We start from the raw sequence: 20,062 nt of genomic DNA on the forward strand, positions 1-20,062 counted from the left end.
AAAAACAAAAAAAAAAAAAAACAGAAACATTTGCAAACATGAAGAAGGGACAATAGACAGACTGTCACATGATTTACAGTCTCCAGTATTTTCAAGAATGAGATTCTTGTTAGAAGGGGGGGATAATCCAGCATCATAAGATAGCTGATAGAATAATGTTATCAAAGACTCGGTTGAACATGTGACTCACCAGCAGGACTTCAAAAATTCTCTTTGAAGCTCTGATTATCTGGCATTTATGCATGATGGACCTTTTCAAAAATATTTCAAACACACACTCCTCTCCCCCTTTGTTAATAATAAATGTAATGTACTGATATATATCCAACTTCTGTCTTTATCCTATTCCAACTCATACTGTGCAGTGGGTTGGAGAATTGGAGAAATAATGCAAACTGGAGACACATGCAGGACCTGTCGATTTGGTAGATGACAAACTTCACATTCTTCCCTATATCTCTTTCCCTCTCTACAGTCCTCTCTGTCATCCTTACTTGTGCCTTTTTCACTGTATGTGGGCAGTCTGTTTCACTCTCTGTGCCTTTCTTTCTGCCCCCCTTTTTTTTTCTCTGTGCAGACAAAGCCGGCGTTGTCTGCTGAGCGGCTGTGTTGTGAGGACAGGCTTTGGGTCAGCGTCTCAAGGAATGCCTTGAAAGTCATCTAGTGAGGGAGAGCGTTTGTGTGTGACTGTGCCCCAGTCCGGTCTCTGCCTCCTTCTGGGCCTGTGACTCATCTAATGAGTCAACACAGAAGACATGGGCCTGCGGTGATGGCATATAATGATCTGTCAGGTCATTATATGATTCGGTCATGCCAGAGGGATTGTAATTCAAAAAAGACTGACTGATTTTTCTGGTGTTGGGTTTTATGACTAGGTTTGCAGATGCCTGCTACTGTATTGTGTCCACACCGGGCGTTGCATAACTGTAATACCAATATATTTACTTACTTGTGCCAACTTTCCACCTCTAACCTCACCATTGTCCCTTTAACTCTGCCTCAGCGTTCTTTGTTTCTGTCTCCACTATTCACTCCACAGTCATTTAGACTTTCTGTGGTCTGGAACAGCCAGCCATGCCAAGGGGAAATGTGGCACTGGCACAGAATTATATTAACGAACTATATAGCAGACTCCTTCCTCCCACTTCTCCATCTACTCTCTTTGTCTTTTCCCCTTTCTCTTTCTCCCACCCTGAGTCATGCTGCTGTCTCTGCCTCCCTTGCATCACAGAAGTTGGGTGAGGAGGAGGGGCGGTGGGGTCGCAAGCTTGTTTGGCTGCTTAACAAATAAAATTTACAGTTAAAGCATGGAACAAGCGTGCAGTCTCCCTTCTCCTGTCATTTGGGTGTTTGACTCGTTTGTACCTTATTTCGGACCTAGGATATGTTTAGGATATGTTTTGTTATGTCTGTTTCCAAGGGATTGGAACTGCAGCCTATATTTTGTGCTGCGTTCGGGAATCTCATTTAGTAGGCTATCATGAACCGCCCCAAGCACCCGTCTATTGCTGCAAATGTGATTTGACACACCCTGGGGGATCACTGATCCTGTCGCGCTATAGATTTCCATATTGACCTGCTGTGCCCCAACAGCGTACTAACTTGTTATTATCCTTGGCAGCTGAAATATGCTTGGCAGTAAGTTTTATTTCAAGTTAGAAGAGGTGGGGTGGTGGTGGTGTGTGCGCGTGTTGAGAAAATTAGTGGGGTGGGGTCAGGTGGGGTTTGTATGCGTGTGCATGTGTTTATTGTGATCATTAGTGAGCGTGTGCATGTGTGCGTGTGTGCGTGTGCGTGTCAGCACAGGCCCGTGGGAGGGGCAGCTTCGAGTAAGTGCACAACATGAAACTCTCCAGCGGTCAGACGCACTGTGCATCCCCGCGGTGAGGACCCGTCATCCACCACGTCCTGGGAGTCTAATTCGACATCCAAGCCTACTTTCCTTTTCCAGCTATGGACATCGGGAGGACACGGATCTCCTGTGGACTGTGGCTTGTCTTACTCCTGACATGCAGGGAACTCTCGGCTTTCAACCTGGACATCGACAATGTCCTGCAAAAGACCGGAGACAAAGACAGTCTTTTCGGCTTCTCCCTCGCCATGCACCGACAGGTTAACCCGTCGGATAAGAGAATGTAAGACCCGGCGTTTTATTATAAAGTGAACAACCTTGGATTCTGTTTTGGGGAAGTGTTTCTGTTTTGGCAAGATTTTTTTTCGTGGTCCTTGGAAACCAACGAAAAAGAAACAAAAAAATCATATCATATATTTTAGAGGGATACCATAGAAATTTCACAGCAATAGTGTGACTTTAAATGTGGATACTGACAGTAATGCCGCACAGACACGCTTTAAATAGCGGAAAAATATAGGAATATCAAGTTTTCGTTAGAGGTCAGGTATGTCGCAGGTTATTTCAAAGCAATAATCTTTCACAAAACATCTTTGGAAGCCAAATCACTTCTTCCCAGAAACCTTTACACACCTGTTGTGAGCTGAGCCGTAACCTATACTCCTCTCTTGACCTTCGTCCCTAGTGAATTTCTGCTTTACAGGTTAATTATTTGTGACATTTTTCAAGACTGCTTGTGTGGGCTTCTCGACACGCACCGGAGCGCACCCACGCTCTCTTTTTCCAATTCTTTCCCAAGAGCTTTAGCTGGCACACTCCTCAGCATTTTTATGGGCATTAATTCAGAAGAATTTGTCATTCTCCATAAAGGCTAATTACCATCAAGTGGTCACTGGTTTGGGTAAATACAAACTGCCCTTAGATTAATAGGACCTACATCTTCCACCTGGAAGCTGTTGGGAGAAAAAAAACCTGCAAGAAATATCCCTGTTTTGTAACTTTATAAACCACTTGCATAACATAATGTGCCATTTGTGAACACAGTCTTCCAAAATATGAGTGCACAGAGGTTTAGAATTGGCTTTAGTGGGGATCAAACCCCCAACCCTGGCAGAATTCAACTCACTGAGCAACTGGGCCAGGACAGCTGTACCTGTGCTGCTGTTATAATGGGGTTTTACACTTTAAGTACAGATAGGCTGCTTGGACTTTTGGGATTGGAGGCATTGGAAACAATCAACAGATGGGGTAAAACTGCTTTCCACACTGTGGTTTTGTTTGTACAGCTAAAAGGCAACAACTCACCACAGTGTATTTCCCCACTGTTAACATTATGAGTGTTATGGCTCAGCGTAATTAAGCATTGCAAAGCATAAGCAAACTATTGCTTTAACCTTCAGAGAGGTCAAGGGTAGCTCTTAGACATACTTGTAATGGTGCTACACAAACACTCAATCACACTCAAGCACACACATGCACAGTGGCAGTTTGTGTTTCTCTGTTCTAGTTTTAGACTGTATCTAAATGAGAGACACATGGTGACCAGCACGAGACGCGTCACTACAGCGTTGCCCTGCTTCAGGTTGTAAAAGAAATACAGGGAAATAGAACGCAGTGCAATTCTGTGGGATTAAATACAACAGAAGACAATGTCAGCATGGTAGCTAGATTGTGTTGATTGAGGTGTGAACTCTCAGTGCTACAAGGTGTATTCTCAGGTGAGGGCTGATGGGAAGCCATTTACCCTCTGTGTTGTTGATATTAAGTTACCATTACATTCCAGTAAGTTGCAAATGCAGTCTTAATTAAATTAATTAAAATTAATTAAACAGGGAAACAGTCAAAGTTGAACTGACGGAAGAATCTACAGAATGTACTGCATTGTAGAAGTTTGAGTGCGTGTGTGTGTGTGTGTGTGTGTGTGTGTGTGTGTGTGTGTGCGTGTGCATGTGCATGTTTGAGCAGTAGGCCTAAGCTATGTTTGGTTTGCAGTGAGAGTGTTCATACAGCTGTTAAAGAGGCGTAACACACTCTCACTGTGGAGACTGTGTGTACACACACGCTTAAGTGTACTGTCTGTGCATGCACATGAGTGTGTGTTTGTGTGTGTGCATGTGTATGTGAGTGCATGTTTGGTGTTTTTAAGTGGCGCTGATGCATGCTGTGGCTGAGCACTGAGGCGTTGCCTGTTGTCAGTCATTTGGAAGAGTGTCAGCTAGCTCAATGTGGTGCTTGTAATATTTCTAACCTGAGGCTAAGACAGTTCTCTACAACTAAAACCATAATCAATTGATAGAAAGATAGATAGATAGATTTATTTCTTACTGCAAGCTAACACTTCTCAGTTCAGCTCAGCACCAGTGAGAGGTGATTGTCTAATCATGTTGGAAACATTTATGTGCTGAAGTGAGGTGTAGGTGTGTGTGTGTGTGTGTCTTCTTGTATGTGTCTCTCCACAACTGGGTGTGCAAAGTGAGTGACGTTCCTTTGCCTGGCATTCACAAAAATTTGACTCCTTCTCACATGTTTCATAGCCCACAGGTATGAGTGCTACATGTACCTGCAGGTGAGGGTGGGGAGGAAGGGTGGGACCTGATGGGAGTGTGTATGTGCATGTGGTTGCATGTGTATGCATGTGTGTCCTTGTGTTTGTGTATAACATTCCATGGTTGGTCATAATTGCCAGATGGAGCTGTCTCCATAATAAAATCAAGAGGGTGAGAGCGAAGCGCTAGAGTAGGAGAGGAGGAGGAGACAGAGAGAGAGAGAGAGAGAGAGAGAGAGAGAGAGAGAGAGAGAGAGAGAGAGAGAGAGAGAGAGAGAGAGAGAGATTTTAGGTTATAGAGCTTGGAAATTACAGGATTGACTGTGTGAAAAGTGTGGGAGAAAGTAAATGCACATCTGTATGTGTACTAAGGAGAAAGACAGGCTGACTTAAAAAAAGTCAGACAGATTGATAGCATCGAAGTGGTTGAAGTGCCGAGTGTAAAGGAGACAGACACTGAGAGACAGAAGAGCACGATATGCTCTTTGGTGTGACAAGGCTGTTCAAGTCATTTTATAAGTGTCTAGATTCCTTTGTTACTGAAGGAGATAGGGCTCTGGTTTAGCTCACTGGTTTTCAAGAGGGTGTCAGAGACCACCAGAGGTCCCCCTTGGGGCTTCCAGGGGGTCCTCATTAAATATTATATTTTAATTAGTCATTGCTTAAGTATGACATTCAAACACTTAAATACTTGACATAAAACAAAATCTTTTCATTTCATTGTTTCTAGGGTAAAATCACTACCAGTGGGGCTCTGCAGGTTAATAAAAGTCAGCTTTGTGGCACAGAACATTAAAAAGATTGAGCATTCTTGCTCCGTGTGAGAGTGAGAGTGTGTTGAAGTCAACTGTGTGAGAAGAAGTTGCTTTTCTTCCAGATTTAGTCTTATTCTCCCATTCTTCCCCCCAGGTTGAAGTTCAGGTTATACAACATCAAAGATGAGAAAAAGAAACTAAAGAGAATTAAGAGGCAGTGGCAGAAAGAATGCAGAGAAGGATATAAATCAGGCTGACATCTGGGCACCAAAAAACCCCATCATTCACCCCGTCAGTCTCTCTGGTCCAGTCCAGATGAGCTCTGGCTCTGAGTCCCGGAGCGCCCACAGCCTAGCAGACAGAGGAGAAAGTTGGGTAATACATGACAGCAGTTGTTCTGGAGAACCTCTGGATCTGCAACCCATTTGGAGCTGAACTTGCCCATTTGATAGGGTGCCACTGGCTGTTGCCAAGCAACAGGCTATGCCCTAGCAGGCAGCCAGCCCACTGCTGTAAAACAACAAGCTTCTCTCCGTGGGATGTTTCGCTAATGGTCACTTTCTGCTGTGAAGTTTGCCCAGTGGTGGGAGAGGCAACATGTGTCACCACCTGTGTGTGGGTATGCACGTGTGTCTGTGTTTTAAGTGTCTGGCTTCATGTGGCACATTTACACTGAATATACAATATAGACATGCCCAAACATTCACCCATCCACCCTCTCTCCGTCTTTCACTGTGTCTCTCTCTCTCTGTTTGTCCTGGTCCTTCCTGTAGATTTAGCCTGTGTGTTGGGACTGTGTTGCTGGTGGTGAATGATTAGATAAACAGCTGGGTCATTGTCAGTGGGCCAGCGGGTCAGCCTTATCGCACTGCTAGTCCCTTACGCACCATGTCAGCACTTTGCTCTTCACTGGCAATAGAGATAACATGATACACTGTCCATTGACACTCGTTTCCATTTCCACGTCTTCAGCTATTTGTAGCTCTGATCATATGTAATCTACCACTATCTCAACGGTTCAAATCATTACATTGAAGTGTGTTATCTTTTGTATATTTGTTACTGTGTATATCCTGTTGAGGAAATGGATGAATGTTAAATGGTATTACAATATGACAAGATGGAAGAAGCACTCTATCCATTCTCTTTTAGCACAGTGAACCCCAGACCCAGTGACCCCGTTTCCCAGAGTCCAGGCTGCCTTGGCAGAGCCTTTTCCGTCCATTCTCCTCACTTCCTGTGTCTCTGAGGACAATGGGGGTGGAGTTGTGCTCACCTGGCATTGAGTGTTAAAGTCATGAAACCTCCATTTGAAGTGTTGACTCATTTGACTCATTTGAGTCACCTTTACTGGCCAAGTACATGCACAAGCAGTCTGACTAATAGGTCAGGTACAAATAGGTTTTTAGTGTGGTGCAGCAGTCTGTGTAGAGGTTTAGATAGACTGTACTTTACATTCTGCAGTCCAGAAGTATCAAATGTCAAGTACCATTCACTCCCCTAATAGTTTTAAAAAGATTTGATTGGTCCAAGACGAGTAAGGGGTGGAATGACAGTTTAGGCAGTGCTGTGGTGTTTGAGAGGGGACAACTCCAGGCCAAACCAATCCAGTGGTTTCTGAATCCACAAAATAAGACAAATAGTGAACACTTGTTCATCATGCACAATTCAGAAAGACTCTGTAGAGTTTATGCTTTTATTGTGGTAAGTAGTCTTACGGATTTCTCACAGATTCCTGTCATACTGGCAGCATTGCAAGGCACTCAACTTTTTGAACAGCTGTATTTTTTAAATAAGCCTTCAGTTCCTTAAATCATGACATGGCATATACATGGATTTAATGTCTTTTTGTAATCTTCACCATTGCTCTTTAAGGCAATATTTATGTCATTACCACTATCTCACAAAGTGGACTGTGCATTAAAACCATAAGTTTGGACATCTTTTCCTCTGTGTAGCTGACCGTTGATGTCAAGACTGCAAACAAGTTGATCACATTATAGTTTCAGCTCCTCTCTGGGACTGGTGTACCTCTGTGCATCCGCTCCCGGATGATTTGGAGATCTGAGCATGCTTTGTGTTCCAGATAAAAATGGCTTCACTTAATCTCATCAAGTGCTCAGGCCATAAACCTGAAGACTGTACGCTGCACAGAATTAACTCTTTGGGTTAGGGGACAGATAATGTGAGCCATACAGAGGTCCTGAGAATGAATTATACATAGCAAGGGAGAGGAAGAGAGGGAGGATATACAAAAACAGAAAAGGAGCTCCACAAAGCATCAGTTCATAACGACTGACATCTTTGGCTTCTTTGATTTACAGAGCGTTGGAAACCCTGGGAAGTGGTTGCCCATCGTCAAGATTTGGGTGTGGCATTTGCCCTTGTCTTTGGTCCACAAAGGCAGCCAGTGTGTGTGTGTGTGTGTGTGTGTGTGTGTGTGTGTGTGTGTGTGTGTGTGACCTCTTTCAAATGGCTGGGCATTTGAAAGAGGTCTTTGACTCAGTAGGACCGGGTGACATGGAACATCAGTTTGGTTGAGTGTGGCAAGTGTGTGTGTGTGTGTGTGTGTGTGTGTGTGTGTGTGTGTGTGCGCGCGTGCGTGTGGACATAGCTACTGTGTGACAGAGTGGATTGGAATGCCTGAAAAAATGTGCAAGTGGAAGAACTGTAAGGGCACTTCCCATTTTGAGTCCCCAGATGAGAGAAGAGTGCTACTGTCTGAGTGTGTTTCACAGTGTGTACGGCGTCGCTGAGCTCCTTGTGTCGCTGGCTTCACTCATGTATATGTGTGTGTGTTGCAGGCTGCTGGTCGGAGCCCCTAAAGCCAAAGCCTTGTCTGGCCAGAAAGCTAAAGTGACAGGAGGGCTGTACAGCTGCGACTTCAGCTCCCCTTCGTCCCCTTGTACCAGAGTCGTCTTTGATAATGATGGTGAGCAGCCTGCTGACACCTGTGCACTATCTGCATTTACATTTACTTGCTTTGCCAACAGTATCCTCTTCATCACTATCTTCCTTATCTTTACCTCTTTCTCTGTGTCTTTCTTTCTTTCTTTAGAGGATCTAAGACAGGAAAGCAAAGAGAACCAGTGGATGGGAGTGACAGTGAACAGTCAGGGGCCAGGCGGAAAGATTGTGGTAAGGCTTTGTATGTGTGTGTGTATGTATCTGTGTGTATGTGTATCTAGTCATAAATCACAACTGCATCCAAATCCTCAAAGGGGGATATTTTCGTCATTTTTTGATGAACACGAAATATTTTTCCAGGGCTCCTCTTGCACCATGAATATAACAAGTGCTTTGCAGACATTCGTTCATTATTAATTAGCCAGTGGTTGCTGATTGGCTTGTATTATTGGTGGCTCAGCCCTCCTCCCTGACACTGAAAATGGGACTACCCCACAGGACTCACCAAAGCATGGGCAGGCTAATGCAAATTTAAGATCTTAAATAATTATTCGAGTTTTGATGAGGTCCAGTTGTGAGAAGAGGGCATCATCCAAAAAGAAGAGGACCAGATTAGTCTTTTAACAGCATCTGAATAATATCCCAGACCACAACACCCATGCAAAAACTCGGAAAAGTGTGTTTTCTGTAAAACCCCCATTAACCATGAATTTATTTTATTTTTTTTTACTGACCATAACATCTAATTAGTTTTCATTTTGATCCCATGTGTTTCCCCGCTAGACCTGTGCTCATCGCTACCAGCACCGGACGAATGTGAACACAGCCCTCGAATCACGTGACATCATAGGGCGTTGCTATGTGTTGAGTCAGGATCTGACCATCGATCCTGGGTCGGACGAAGATGGGGGCAACTGGCGCTTCTGCGAGGGCCGTGTGCGAGGGCATGAGAGGTTTGGCTCCTGCCAGCAGGGGCTCTCTGCCACCTTCACCAAGGACTACCACTACCTCATCTTTGGTGCTCCCGGGGCATATAACTGGAAAGGTAAGTATAGTGATAAGTGTGTGTGTGTGTGTGTGGTTGTATACTTATTGTGTAGATAAAACGTGGTACGCCAGCAGGCCTTGAGTGACAACTAGCAGTATACTGTTGCTCTGTCTCACATATAGGCTAAACTAGATCGGCTATGAAGAATAACAAATGTTCCTCATTGACAGTGTAATTATTGTCACATCTATAGCATTCCTGTCTTTCACTTTTCATATCCAATTTATGGTCATTGCCGGGGGATTTCCCAGTCATTCAGTGATGCTTTTTCTTCGGTCATGTGTTTGACATTATTCCGCCATTTATTATTGTGTTATAGTTATTGCATCCTTTCATTACTTGCCAGGTTCATTCAGCCCATTTCCATTGCCTCAACTGTTCTCCCCTCATCTCCTTGTCTCGCTTCCTCTCCTCTCCTCTCTGCTCTCCTCTCTCCTCTCTCCTCTCCTCTCCTCTCCTCTCCTCCTCTAGGTGTGGTACGTGTGGAACAGAAGAACAACACCCTGATAGAAATGGGTTTCTATGATGACGGTCCATATGAGGCTGGGGATGAGAACAAAATGGACCCTGACCTGGTCCCTGTCCCTGCCAACAGCTACCTCGGTATGGCACATCCCCATCTATTAATTTTTCATTATTGTTGTCTTTCCATCTGCTCTTTTGCTGAGTGAGGAAGAGTCATAAAAGTGCTAATCCGCTCTGGCTGGCCTTGATTGCTCAGGCTGAGGATGCAGTGGTTCTTTTCCCCATCAGATCAGGATTGCTGGAGCGGAAGCGTGTGAAGGGAGACTGTTATGTTACATCTATGTTTTTGTATCCATGTATAAAAAGGCTTGTAGCTCCTTCTTCCAAAGTCGATATTGGTCTTGAGGTAGCTGTGCTTATCATCTTTGCATTCAGGTACACATGACCAGCGTGTTCAGTTTGTGTGATGCACATGCGATATTTTTAAAATCCTGTAAATTGCCCACAGTGCCCCATAAATATCAAGCCTGCTGTCACTCATCCAGGAATATATGATACATTTCACAAGATCCGTGTTATTCTAAACACTTGAGGGGTAATTAGTGATAGTGCTGTTTTTAAATGCTAATTAATGACAGCACTTCTTCTGATATGAACATTGGCGTTTAGTCCGCCTCTAATGTTCTCATCAATAATTTGACACTTCACAAATAGAAATATGCAAATACATACAAATACAAATTTTTAGTTGGTAAAGGAAAAAGTAGCAGTACCAGTTGCCAGGGCAATGTGCATCCCCTGACCTGTAGCACAGCTGAACCACAATTTAATTTAAGTTACAGCTGGTCAAGGTAATTGCATAAGCACATTTTAAATCAAATTTTTAGCTGCTGTTTAGATGTAAGAAATGTGTCGATGAGGTCTGACCTGAAGTATGACCTTGACCAATCAACATTCATGACCTTGCGCGACTGTTTAGGTCACTGGCTCTTTTAATGACCTTTTAATGAGTATTTTCTTTTGTGGTGTCTTGTTTGCTTCATGTTGCAGTGGAGAATGATATTTCGCTTCCACGTACGCTGAGTCATGACAATACAGAACTTGACTTGGACATTAACCACATGTTACTGTAGCCGTAGCATAATTGGATGACACAGGTAATGATAATGTAGCTTACTCACCGGGTTGCTGAAGTGCCTCTGTATTCCTCACCAGCATTCATCCTTTTTTTTTGACTGTCATGGGCCAGAGAGACCCAGTCATCCTATTGTTCCCATCAGTCCTGTTTGCCTCTCTCTCTTTTCCTCTGCATATCTGTTTCTGTACCTGAACATCCTCTGTCTGTATAATCAACCATTCCTCTGTCTCTCTCAACAAGGCTTCTCTCTGGACTCGGGGAAGAGCCTGACCAAAAAGGGCCAGCTGACAGTGGTGGCAGGAGCACCCAGGGCGAACCACAGTGGAGCGGTGGTGCTGCTGAAGAAAGGCCCGGAGACAGGAAACATCCTGGTGAAAGAGTTCATTCTGGAAGGGGAGGGGCTGGCGTCCTCTTTCGGATATGATCTGGCTGTGCTGGACTTCAATGGAGACGGGTTGGTGACATGGAGATACAGACTCTGAATGAACGATATCTATCTCTCTGTCTATCTATCTATATCTATATATATATATGTATATATACACTCACACAAATGTCTGTGGATTAGCACATCCATACATGTTTATATCCACATACACAGGCGTCCTTATACAGTGTACAGGCCTGGAAACACATCTGTATGTACGTTCATATAGCCACATATACACACATCTATACATGACAGCATGGATGCACCAAAGCAACTTCAGAGCATAGATAAAATATAGTACCTTTTTTGAAAAAAAAAAAAAAAAATAGAATAATATAATAATGATTGTCTTATCAAAATGATCAACGATCAACAACATATATCAAAACAAAGTTGTAAATTTTTAAATTTGTGAGCAATAAATATTATTGGAATAAAAGCAAAAGAAAAAAACTATTGCTCAAAGTGCATTTAAAAAGTGTGTTTTATTAACACTATATATACATATATGGGTGTTTGAGTATATGTGTGTATTTATATGTGTGTGTGTGTGTGCACGTATGTATATGAAATTATTATAATTAGGATTTTAGGATTTTGGTTATTGTACTGAATGAAATGCTGTCACTGGCTGTAGTTGGCAGGACATAGTGGTGGGAGCCCCTCAGTACTTTGAGAAGGAAAAGGAGATCGGAGGAGCCATCTACATCTACGTCAACCAAGCCGGGGCCTGGGACAAAGTCACACCGACCAGAATAGAAGGACCTCAGGACTCCATGTTTGGTCTAGCTGTGGAAAACATGGGAGACATTAATCAGGATGGCTTCCATGGTGAGTGTGTGCATGTGCATGTGAGAGTTACAAAATACATCACTGTCTGCTTGTCATTCAATGAAATGTGCATGTCTTTTGTTCTGTGTGCATACCTGGATGTTTAAAGCCAGTGTTTTTCTTCTCCCTGCCAGATGTTGCAATCGGAGCTCCCTATGATAATGAAGGCGCGGGGAATGTCTACATCTACCACGGTACAGACAAAGAAATCAACAAAAAACCTTCACAGGTAAGAAACCAACTTATTGTTTAACTACTGTCACTAATTAACTAAATGACTGACTTTCTGTACCTCTGTCACACTCTTTTGTTTGCCTAGTAGGAAAGGTATGCCACAAGTGCAGCTGTTAAGTTGAGACGTATTCAAACGTTGTGTCAAATGTTTCCTGTTCTGATTTTGTTTGCATTAGGTGGTGAGTATAACAATGGGAAAGTTAGATTCTTTTGAATTCAGACATTCAAAGTGTTTTTCATTCTGCGTTAAATGGATTCATATTCCAAGGCCCGAGTCAACCTCAGCAAAACATATGGTGATTTGGAGTATGTACAGTAAGTGGATGCAATTATAGTGTGTGTCTCTCTGGCTTCAGGTGCTGTCAGGCCAGCCTGTAGGAGCGAGGCTGTTTGGCTACTCTCTGGCAGGCAACATGGATCTGGATAAGAACCTTCTCCCTGACCTGGCTGTGGGATCCCTCTCTGACTCCGTTTTTATCTACAGGTGAGTGAACCTCAGTGTTGATCTGGCTCTGCTTGTTCCGCTGGAGAAAAATCATAACCTTTATAGAGATACTGACTGAGGTCTGTCATCCCAGATCCCGCCCAGTCATTAACATCAAGAAGGACATCAAGATCACACCTAAGGAGATTGACTTCACCAAGAAGAACTGTGGCAGCAACTTCTGGTCAGTGTGTTTGGCCTGTTTTTGTCTGAGCGCATATATTTGTCTGTTTATATGTTATAAAATTGAAAGAGTTGGTGAAAGATCCTGTCTGTAAAGGGCTGATGTTAACCACTGTTCATTCTAACTGATTTAAATCCTGTAGATGTAGTTTCTTTTAACTGTGGATGTTTTATTCATAATGATATAATGTAAAATACTGACAATCGATAAACTGCATTGTTTCCCCAGCTTGAGTGTTGAGGCCTGCCTCACCTACACTGCCAACCCAAAGAACTACTCACCCAAACTAAGTAAATTCAGACATTTTGCACTCCGTCTTTGCTCCATTAAATTTCTTTATGAAATCTAAACTTAAAGTGCCCGCAGATTTTTTCATCATTATCTCTTCTTCTGTTTTTCCGTCTAGCGGTGGCGTACGCCATTGAGGCAGATGCCGAGCGCAGGAAGAACGGTCTTCTCTCGAGAGTGATTTTCGAGCAAGGCTCCAGCGCTGACCAAAACTACGAGTCCAAAGGAACCGTCACCCTTGCCGGCCAGGGAAAGAAGCAGTGCTTTACACGTAAACTCATTGTACAGGTAAAAGGTCTTTCTGGACTTCTTGTCCTTTTCTTATGGTCTACAACAAGGCTATTTGCATAAAATAAAGCCAAAGAAAAAAGTGGGTGTTCCGAAACAATAAAATCAGACTGTGATTAGGCTAATATTGTCACGTCTTCCTGTAAAAACTATTTAATTAAAATAATGATCATGTTAATGGTAAAGGGGTTCCATTTGTAGCAGATAATTTTAGGGTATTTTTACAACTGAAAATGTTATTTACTTGAACTTGTAGCGACATTTTAAAGAGAAGTTCTGATATATTATTTCTTATCTGATGTACAAAAAAACTGCTCTGAAATTGTTTCATCAACTTAAAAAACAAACAAACTACAACTGTAATGATAACCGAATAAATAGTCAACTAAAACTAAAACAAAAAAAAATGTAACCTGCTGAAAACTAACTGAAATGAAACTGAAATTGAAATCATAAGTGAAATTTAAAAACTAATTTAAAAAAATCTATCAACCCTGGTTTCTAAATACTTAGTACTTTTGTATCTGTCTTCAGTACAAAAAGCTGCTCATTGAGGTCTTCTACTTAAAAAATACACACACACAATGTTTAATGATAATTAAGTGTCCAGCACTCTACACACTGCAGAGAGTGTGTAATTGGGGCCCTGCTGATCTGGTGTGGTGATGTCATCCTGCAGGACAACATTCGGGACAAGCTCCGGGGAATCCCCATCCAGGTGTCCGTGGATATCCAGGATGCCAAACGTAAGCGGAGACAGAGCCCGTCCTCTTCCCTTATGCCCATTCTGGACGCCAATGAGCCAACGACAGTCCGCGCAGAGGTAACCGTGGATCAGTAGGTCATTTTTACATATATGGACATGTTTTCCCCAAATGTGCATGACTATAGTTGTGTGTGGTTGCAGGTGAATTTCCTGAAGGAGGGCTGCGGAACAGACAACGTGTGCCAGAGTAATTTGCAGGTGACCTATCGCTACTGCAACAGGAAACCCAACCAAGATGTTTTCATCCCAATGGAAGAGTAAGAGGCATTATAGCTACCCACACACATACATACACGTTTCATAGATACTTAAATTCAAAGCACATTACCAGATTATTTATGATGCTACGATGATGATTTATGACGATATCTTCGGTGGAAAAGCCCTTACTGCTAGTCTTAGTATCATGCTCAGCCTGCAGAGCTACACAGGATTGCATACACACGCTATCTCCAGCATACAGGCTCATAACATGGCTGTGTCTGCAGGGATGCTGGGGTGCCGGTGGTCTCCCTTGGCGACCAGAAAGAAATCGCCTTGGAAGTCACAGTGACCAACATGAATGGAGATGATGCGTACGAAGCCTCGGTGGTCGCCTCCTTCCCGCCCACCCTGACCTACTCTGCCTTCCGTGTGCTACCTAATGTGAGGCTTTCATTCCATACCTCAGTCTGTCTCTCTCTCTCACACACACACACACACACACACACACACCAGTTCATGGTTCTGATTGGACCTTGCTGTTGATTCCAGGAGAAGCCAGTTACCTGCACAGCCAATAAAAATGGTTCTCAGGCTGAGTGTGAGCTGGGAAACCCCTTCAAACGGGACTCTAAGGTGAGAGCAAACACATTTGACATGGTCCGTCTCCTCTGGGACTTCGCTCTTATATAGATATGATTGATTAGATATAATCATGGCATTGATGCTTCATTGATACGTTTTGCTGATTCAACTGCATCAGTCTGCTAAAAGAAATATAACAAATAAATCACTGACTTTTGCAATAATCAACTGACAATTTGAATACATTTTTTCAAGATTGTAAAACAAAATAATAATAAAAAAAACCTAATGCTGTGGTGATCTAACAGAATACTATGAATAGCAAAATTTCAACAAGTAAAAATGTGGAATTCTTTTATTTTTTTCACATTCCAGAAAAAAAGGATACTCTCACATTATTGTGTTTATTTAATAAATATAAAATTTTGCCTAAAACACTGAATTGAATTGCTGACTCAAACTGTGGTTTAAAATTGATTTGTTTTAACAGAAGAAAAATTGTTCTTAAACCAACTTGCCAACTGTCAACTTTGTGTGTGTGTGTGTGTGTGTGTGTGTGTGTGTGTGTGTGCAGACAACTTTCTACATTATTCTAGGTACAGCAGGCATCTCTCTCAACACGACTGAACTGAAGATTGATCTACAGCCAACAACGTGAGTACAGCTTAATCTACAAGCCTGCTGCACAAACCCCAGAGATAAAAGACATATTAAAGCTCCGGGACAGGCTTAGGGGTGCAATAGTCCACCTTTTTCGCGGTCCAGTGTGCACCTCAGTTTTTAGGTCGCGGTTATGTTTGCACCACACTTTAACTTGGAAGAAAAACAAAATGAATTCAGCTTCTTTCTTTTAAGTTTTAAGATTATTTAGAGCCTTTAACCACGGTTGCATTCTCAAAGTTTATGGATGTATGAAACGAGGACTACAGAATCAAAGCTTTCAGTTTCAGTGTGAAATCGTTTAAACCCTACTTCTTAATGTTGATAATGTTTGTGGCAGTTCATCAGGAGTGTGGATATCTGAGTTGACCTCTGTGTGCCCTCTGATCTGTTAGGACAAGCGAACAGCAGAGCCTGGCTCCTGTCGCAGCAAAAGCAAAAGTGGTGATTGAGTTGCAGCTGTCTTTAACAGGGTAAGGCACACACGCATGCACGCACATGCTCACGCATTATGTAGACACACACACACACAGACACAAACGCGCACATACTGATGGCAATGCTTTCTCTGTCTCTCCAGTCAGGCCCAGCCCTCTCAGGTCTACTTCACAGGAGAGGTCAAAGGTCAGGATGCCATGAAGAAAGAAAGTGACATCGGCAGTGCCATCAGATACCAGTTCACGGTGAGTACTGGGTTCTTTAGACGGTCCCTTCAACTATACATTTTTGAGTTGGATGATACCAACAGAGGTGGGACACTGTTATGTTTGGATTTGCAGATCATCAACCTGGGAAAACCCTTGGCGAGCTTTGGCACCGCCTCCCTGGTCATCCACTGGCCGAAGGAGACCGATGTAGGGAAGTGGCTGCTCTACCTGATGAAAATCAACTCTACCGGGGTGCAGCGAACTGACTGCTCTTCTTCCCAGGAGGTCAACCCTCTCAAACTTAAAGAGGTTGGTCAAAACATGGTCACAATGAATTGCTATACATTTGTCTTGTCTCCCTTTTTTATTATTATTTATTCGTTTTGAGCTTTTATTTTCCTCCTGTCAGAATGTTGGCCCTATAGTCGGTATCACTGCGCTACAACATAATTATCTGTTAACTGTCTTTATACCTTTGGGAAAGGTATAAAGGACGGCAGGTGAATCCAGTACGCTTTACACTGTTGTGTTTACTGTTCTGTCCTCAGGAGCCAGGTCACATCAGGAAGAGACGGGCCATGGAGGACACCCCCAAACAAGAGGAGGGCTCGATTTCACTTCTAACGGACCAGAGGAAATACAGAACTCTGGTAATCCTGCAATAACAAATTGAATTCATTTCCTTTCTATTCTGACATAGAAACCTGTGTATTCAAGTTTCACTGAGATGTCATTTTCATAACCTTTTGACCGAGAGTTTCATCCACTGTGCTCTAGAGCTGTTATGATATACAGCATTCCTCTGCGTCTATTTTTATCTTTTAAGTGGAATTCCAACAAGTGAGGGAATCCACTGGTGACTATGTGCTGTTTTTTTTTTTTTTTTTTTTTTTTTTTTAATTTGCAGTCATGTGACAACGGAGCAAACTGTGTGGAGCTCAGATGCCCCCTGCAGGACATGGACAGTAATGCAGTCATCACTCTCAACGCTCGCCTGTGGAATGGTACATTCATAGAGGTAAGTGACGGCGGGTGAAGTGTTTCTACTCAAGTACTGCATCTGCATTTGCATACAGTTTTAAGCAAAATAAACTGGAATAAAAAAAAAAAACAACAACAGCTGTGACTGTCCCTTCGATAGGTTTCTTAAAATCATTGTAAATTGTTGGCACAAAGACTGACTGTAGCAGAAGCATGTTATCTCTTTGTGTTGCTCATTTTTCCTTGATTTCTTCCAGCACCACCCAACCTACACCTTTTTTGTTGTTTTTTAACAGGACTTCTCCAAGATGAACTATTTAGAGGTGATAGTGAAGGCTTCTCTGCTTGTTCGTGGCACAACTAAAAACATGGTGCTGAAAAATCATGAGACACAGGTAAGAGACCACAATATGCTAGAAAAAAATGACGCATGCAGCAGTTGTGGATCCAGTTAGTGGATATAATTATTTATGACAAGTTGCGCAGTTTGTTGGGTTGTGGGTCTTCACATTGATGTCAAAAGCAGGGAGGTAGTGGAACAATATCCCCAAATCCCAAAACACAGAACTAGTGCATGACATAAGTAAGGATAATAATAATAATAATAAAAAAACAAACTCTCAAATACTCATCAGAATCAAGGTTGACAGTTTGACAGGGTTAGAAAGCAATGTATGAACCAAAACTGATCTTTAGACCCATCAATCCATCGAGTGAGTGTCGTTATATTGCTGCTTTCCTGAATACTGAGGCACTGCTGATGGTGTTTTCTCCAGGTTAGACTGACAGTATTCCCAGAGAGGCGTGCAGCCCAGTATGGAGGACTGCCATGGTGGATCATCCTGGTGGCCATCCTGCTAGGGCTGCTGTTGTTGGGGCTGCTGGTCTTCCTCCTCTGGAAGGTAAGACTGACGGACAGAATGAGCCCTGCACCAGCTGACAAGGAAAAAACAAAAAAACATGCTCACTGAACACCTACATGCATTTCAATTAAAACCATTTCACGCCTAAGAGTCCTGAAACCACCGTTTGCACACATTTTCTAACCATTTGCCTTTCCTCAGTGTGGTTTCTTTGGGAACAACGACAAAGATGACACTCCAGCGTCAGACAAAGAGGCACTGACAGCAAATGCATAGAAAAAGAGACAAGAAACGGGGTAAAATCACCTAGCCTGTCATCGAGGAGTGTAAAAGTGGCATTTGGAGCTTTTCCTCTCTTTCCCTTTTGCTGGGAGGGTGGGCAGCTCTCACTCTGTGACATGATACTGCAGTGACGGTGCTGAATGCAGTTTCAAAAGCTGATTACTTTTTGCCAACAGTTAGTGCCTGAAAGTCTTTCTTTCACACATGATTATGTGTTGATCATGCGGGTTTCCATGCATGGCCAAGGGAGGTGATGCCTGTTAAGAAATGTATATATTATTAATGCTCTGAAGAACCGTATCTCAGAGACTTTTCTGCATCTCTTTGGTTCCTTCATTTCCTTGCTGGTTCTTGTTTCTCTGGTTGCCATTGCCAATGCTGTCGCTGCTTTTGTCTGAAGGTTCCTTTTCTTCTACATGGTAAAACTCCTGGATCATTAAAACATTTTGGCTTTCTGAATGGAGAAATCCAGATGGCTTGTCAACACCTTTTACAATCGCTTTGCTGCATCTTGGCTCTTGCCTGTTAAAAAAAAATTGACAGATCCAAAGAAACAGAGACAGAAGATTGATTTAAATTTCTGAATGTCTCTTTGACGGCTTTGAACAGCCGTCTCTCATTTTTTCTGTCCTGATGCGAAAACATTCATTTTGTTTCTCCTTTCTTCTCTGCAGTGTGGTTTTTTCAAGCGTGCCAAATATGAAGACAATGTTCCCAGTTACAATGCCGTACGAATCAAAAGAGAGGAGAGGGATATAAAACCTGGGAATGACAGCTGGGAAAACCTGGAAAAGAAGCCCTGGATGACAAGCTGGCATGACGATGAACATTATTGCTAACGGCGTTGGAAATCTCAATCCAACAGACATTCCTGTCACTTTGTGCTGATCTTCCAATTTTATTGTTTTTCCATAACAACTCCCTGCTTTTTCTCTGCAGTGTGGATTGTAAATATCAGAAAAAAGCAAAAAACAAAGAAAAAGGTTTGTAGAATTTTATACTTGATCAAATATGCCACTTCAGGGCCGATTTGATCTCGGATGACGTCTTAATTGATCACTGAAAGACGTGCTGCAGTGTGGAAGCTGCTCCTGCACAACTACTGTCTGTCAGATTTGGAACTTGTTTTGTATGTGTTCTGTGTTCACAGTATTGACGGGGCGGGGTTTTTAGGTTTTTGTATATTTTCTGAATGTTTTGCAGAAATGTTTGTATTTATTCTTTAAGGGGAGTGCTACCTGTTACATGCTCTACAGGCCAAAGATTGATGCAGTGATTGCATATACAATATAAACTACATTTAAAACAACCTCACAGGTTTTTCCAGTTTAGCACATCTGTATTACATCTGCCTTAACTGTGCATACCATCCTCAATCAGCTTGTGTCTTAGGTAATGCGGTGCCTCAGACCGCAGGTTACAAAGACTCTTCAACAACTGTCAAGGACTCGCTTTGTAAATATTCTACAAAGCCTCTGGAAAATTCACCTTTTTATTCACTGACTGTCAAACGGAAGAGCTTGAGTGTAAAAAGTGAACATTTCTCTGAATTTGCTGAATAAATTTTTGGTAAAGTTTTGTTTTCATATCCATGTCTTTCATTGGTGACATTTCCAGGCCAAACTGAA

The 20,062-nt window shown here is 42.6% G+C and overlaps 1 protein-coding gene across 1 annotated transcript; it reads left to right on the plus strand.

Moving 5' to 3' along the window:
• The first annotated feature begins 1,884 nt into the window (after window positions 1-1,884).
• Window positions 1,885-19,967, plus strand: LOC115374761 (integrin alpha-6-like). Its single transcript, XM_030073866.1, has 26 exons — window positions 1,885-2,135; window positions 7,957-8,084; window positions 8,211-8,290; window positions 8,843-9,104; window positions 9,579-9,710; window positions 10,951-11,164; window positions 11,778-11,971; window positions 12,106-12,200; window positions 12,562-12,689; window positions 12,784-12,873; window positions 13,102-13,163; window positions 13,280-13,449; window positions 14,129-14,272; window positions 14,357-14,472; window positions 14,704-14,860; window positions 14,969-15,052; window positions 15,576-15,655; window positions 16,057-16,134; window positions 16,242-16,344; window positions 16,441-16,617; window positions 16,857-16,958; window positions 17,216-17,326; window positions 17,586-17,684; window positions 18,066-18,191; window positions 18,354-18,448; window positions 19,109-19,967. Exons 1-25 carry the CDS (start codon window positions 1,954-1,956, stop codon window positions 18,426-18,428), a joined length of 3,189 nt encoding a protein of 1,062 aa, XP_029929726.1. The 5' UTR covers window positions 1,885-1,953; the 3' UTR covers window positions 18,429-18,448; window positions 19,109-19,967.
• The last annotated feature ends 95 nt before the right edge of the window (window positions 19,968-20,062 follow it).

This window comes from Myripristis murdjan, chromosome 17 (assembly GCF_902150065.1).
Source record: "Myripristis murdjan chromosome 17, fMyrMur1.1, whole genome shotgun sequence".
Classification (NCBI taxonomy): domain Eukaryota; kingdom Metazoa; phylum Chordata; class Actinopteri; order Holocentriformes; family Holocentridae; genus Myripristis; species Myripristis murdjan.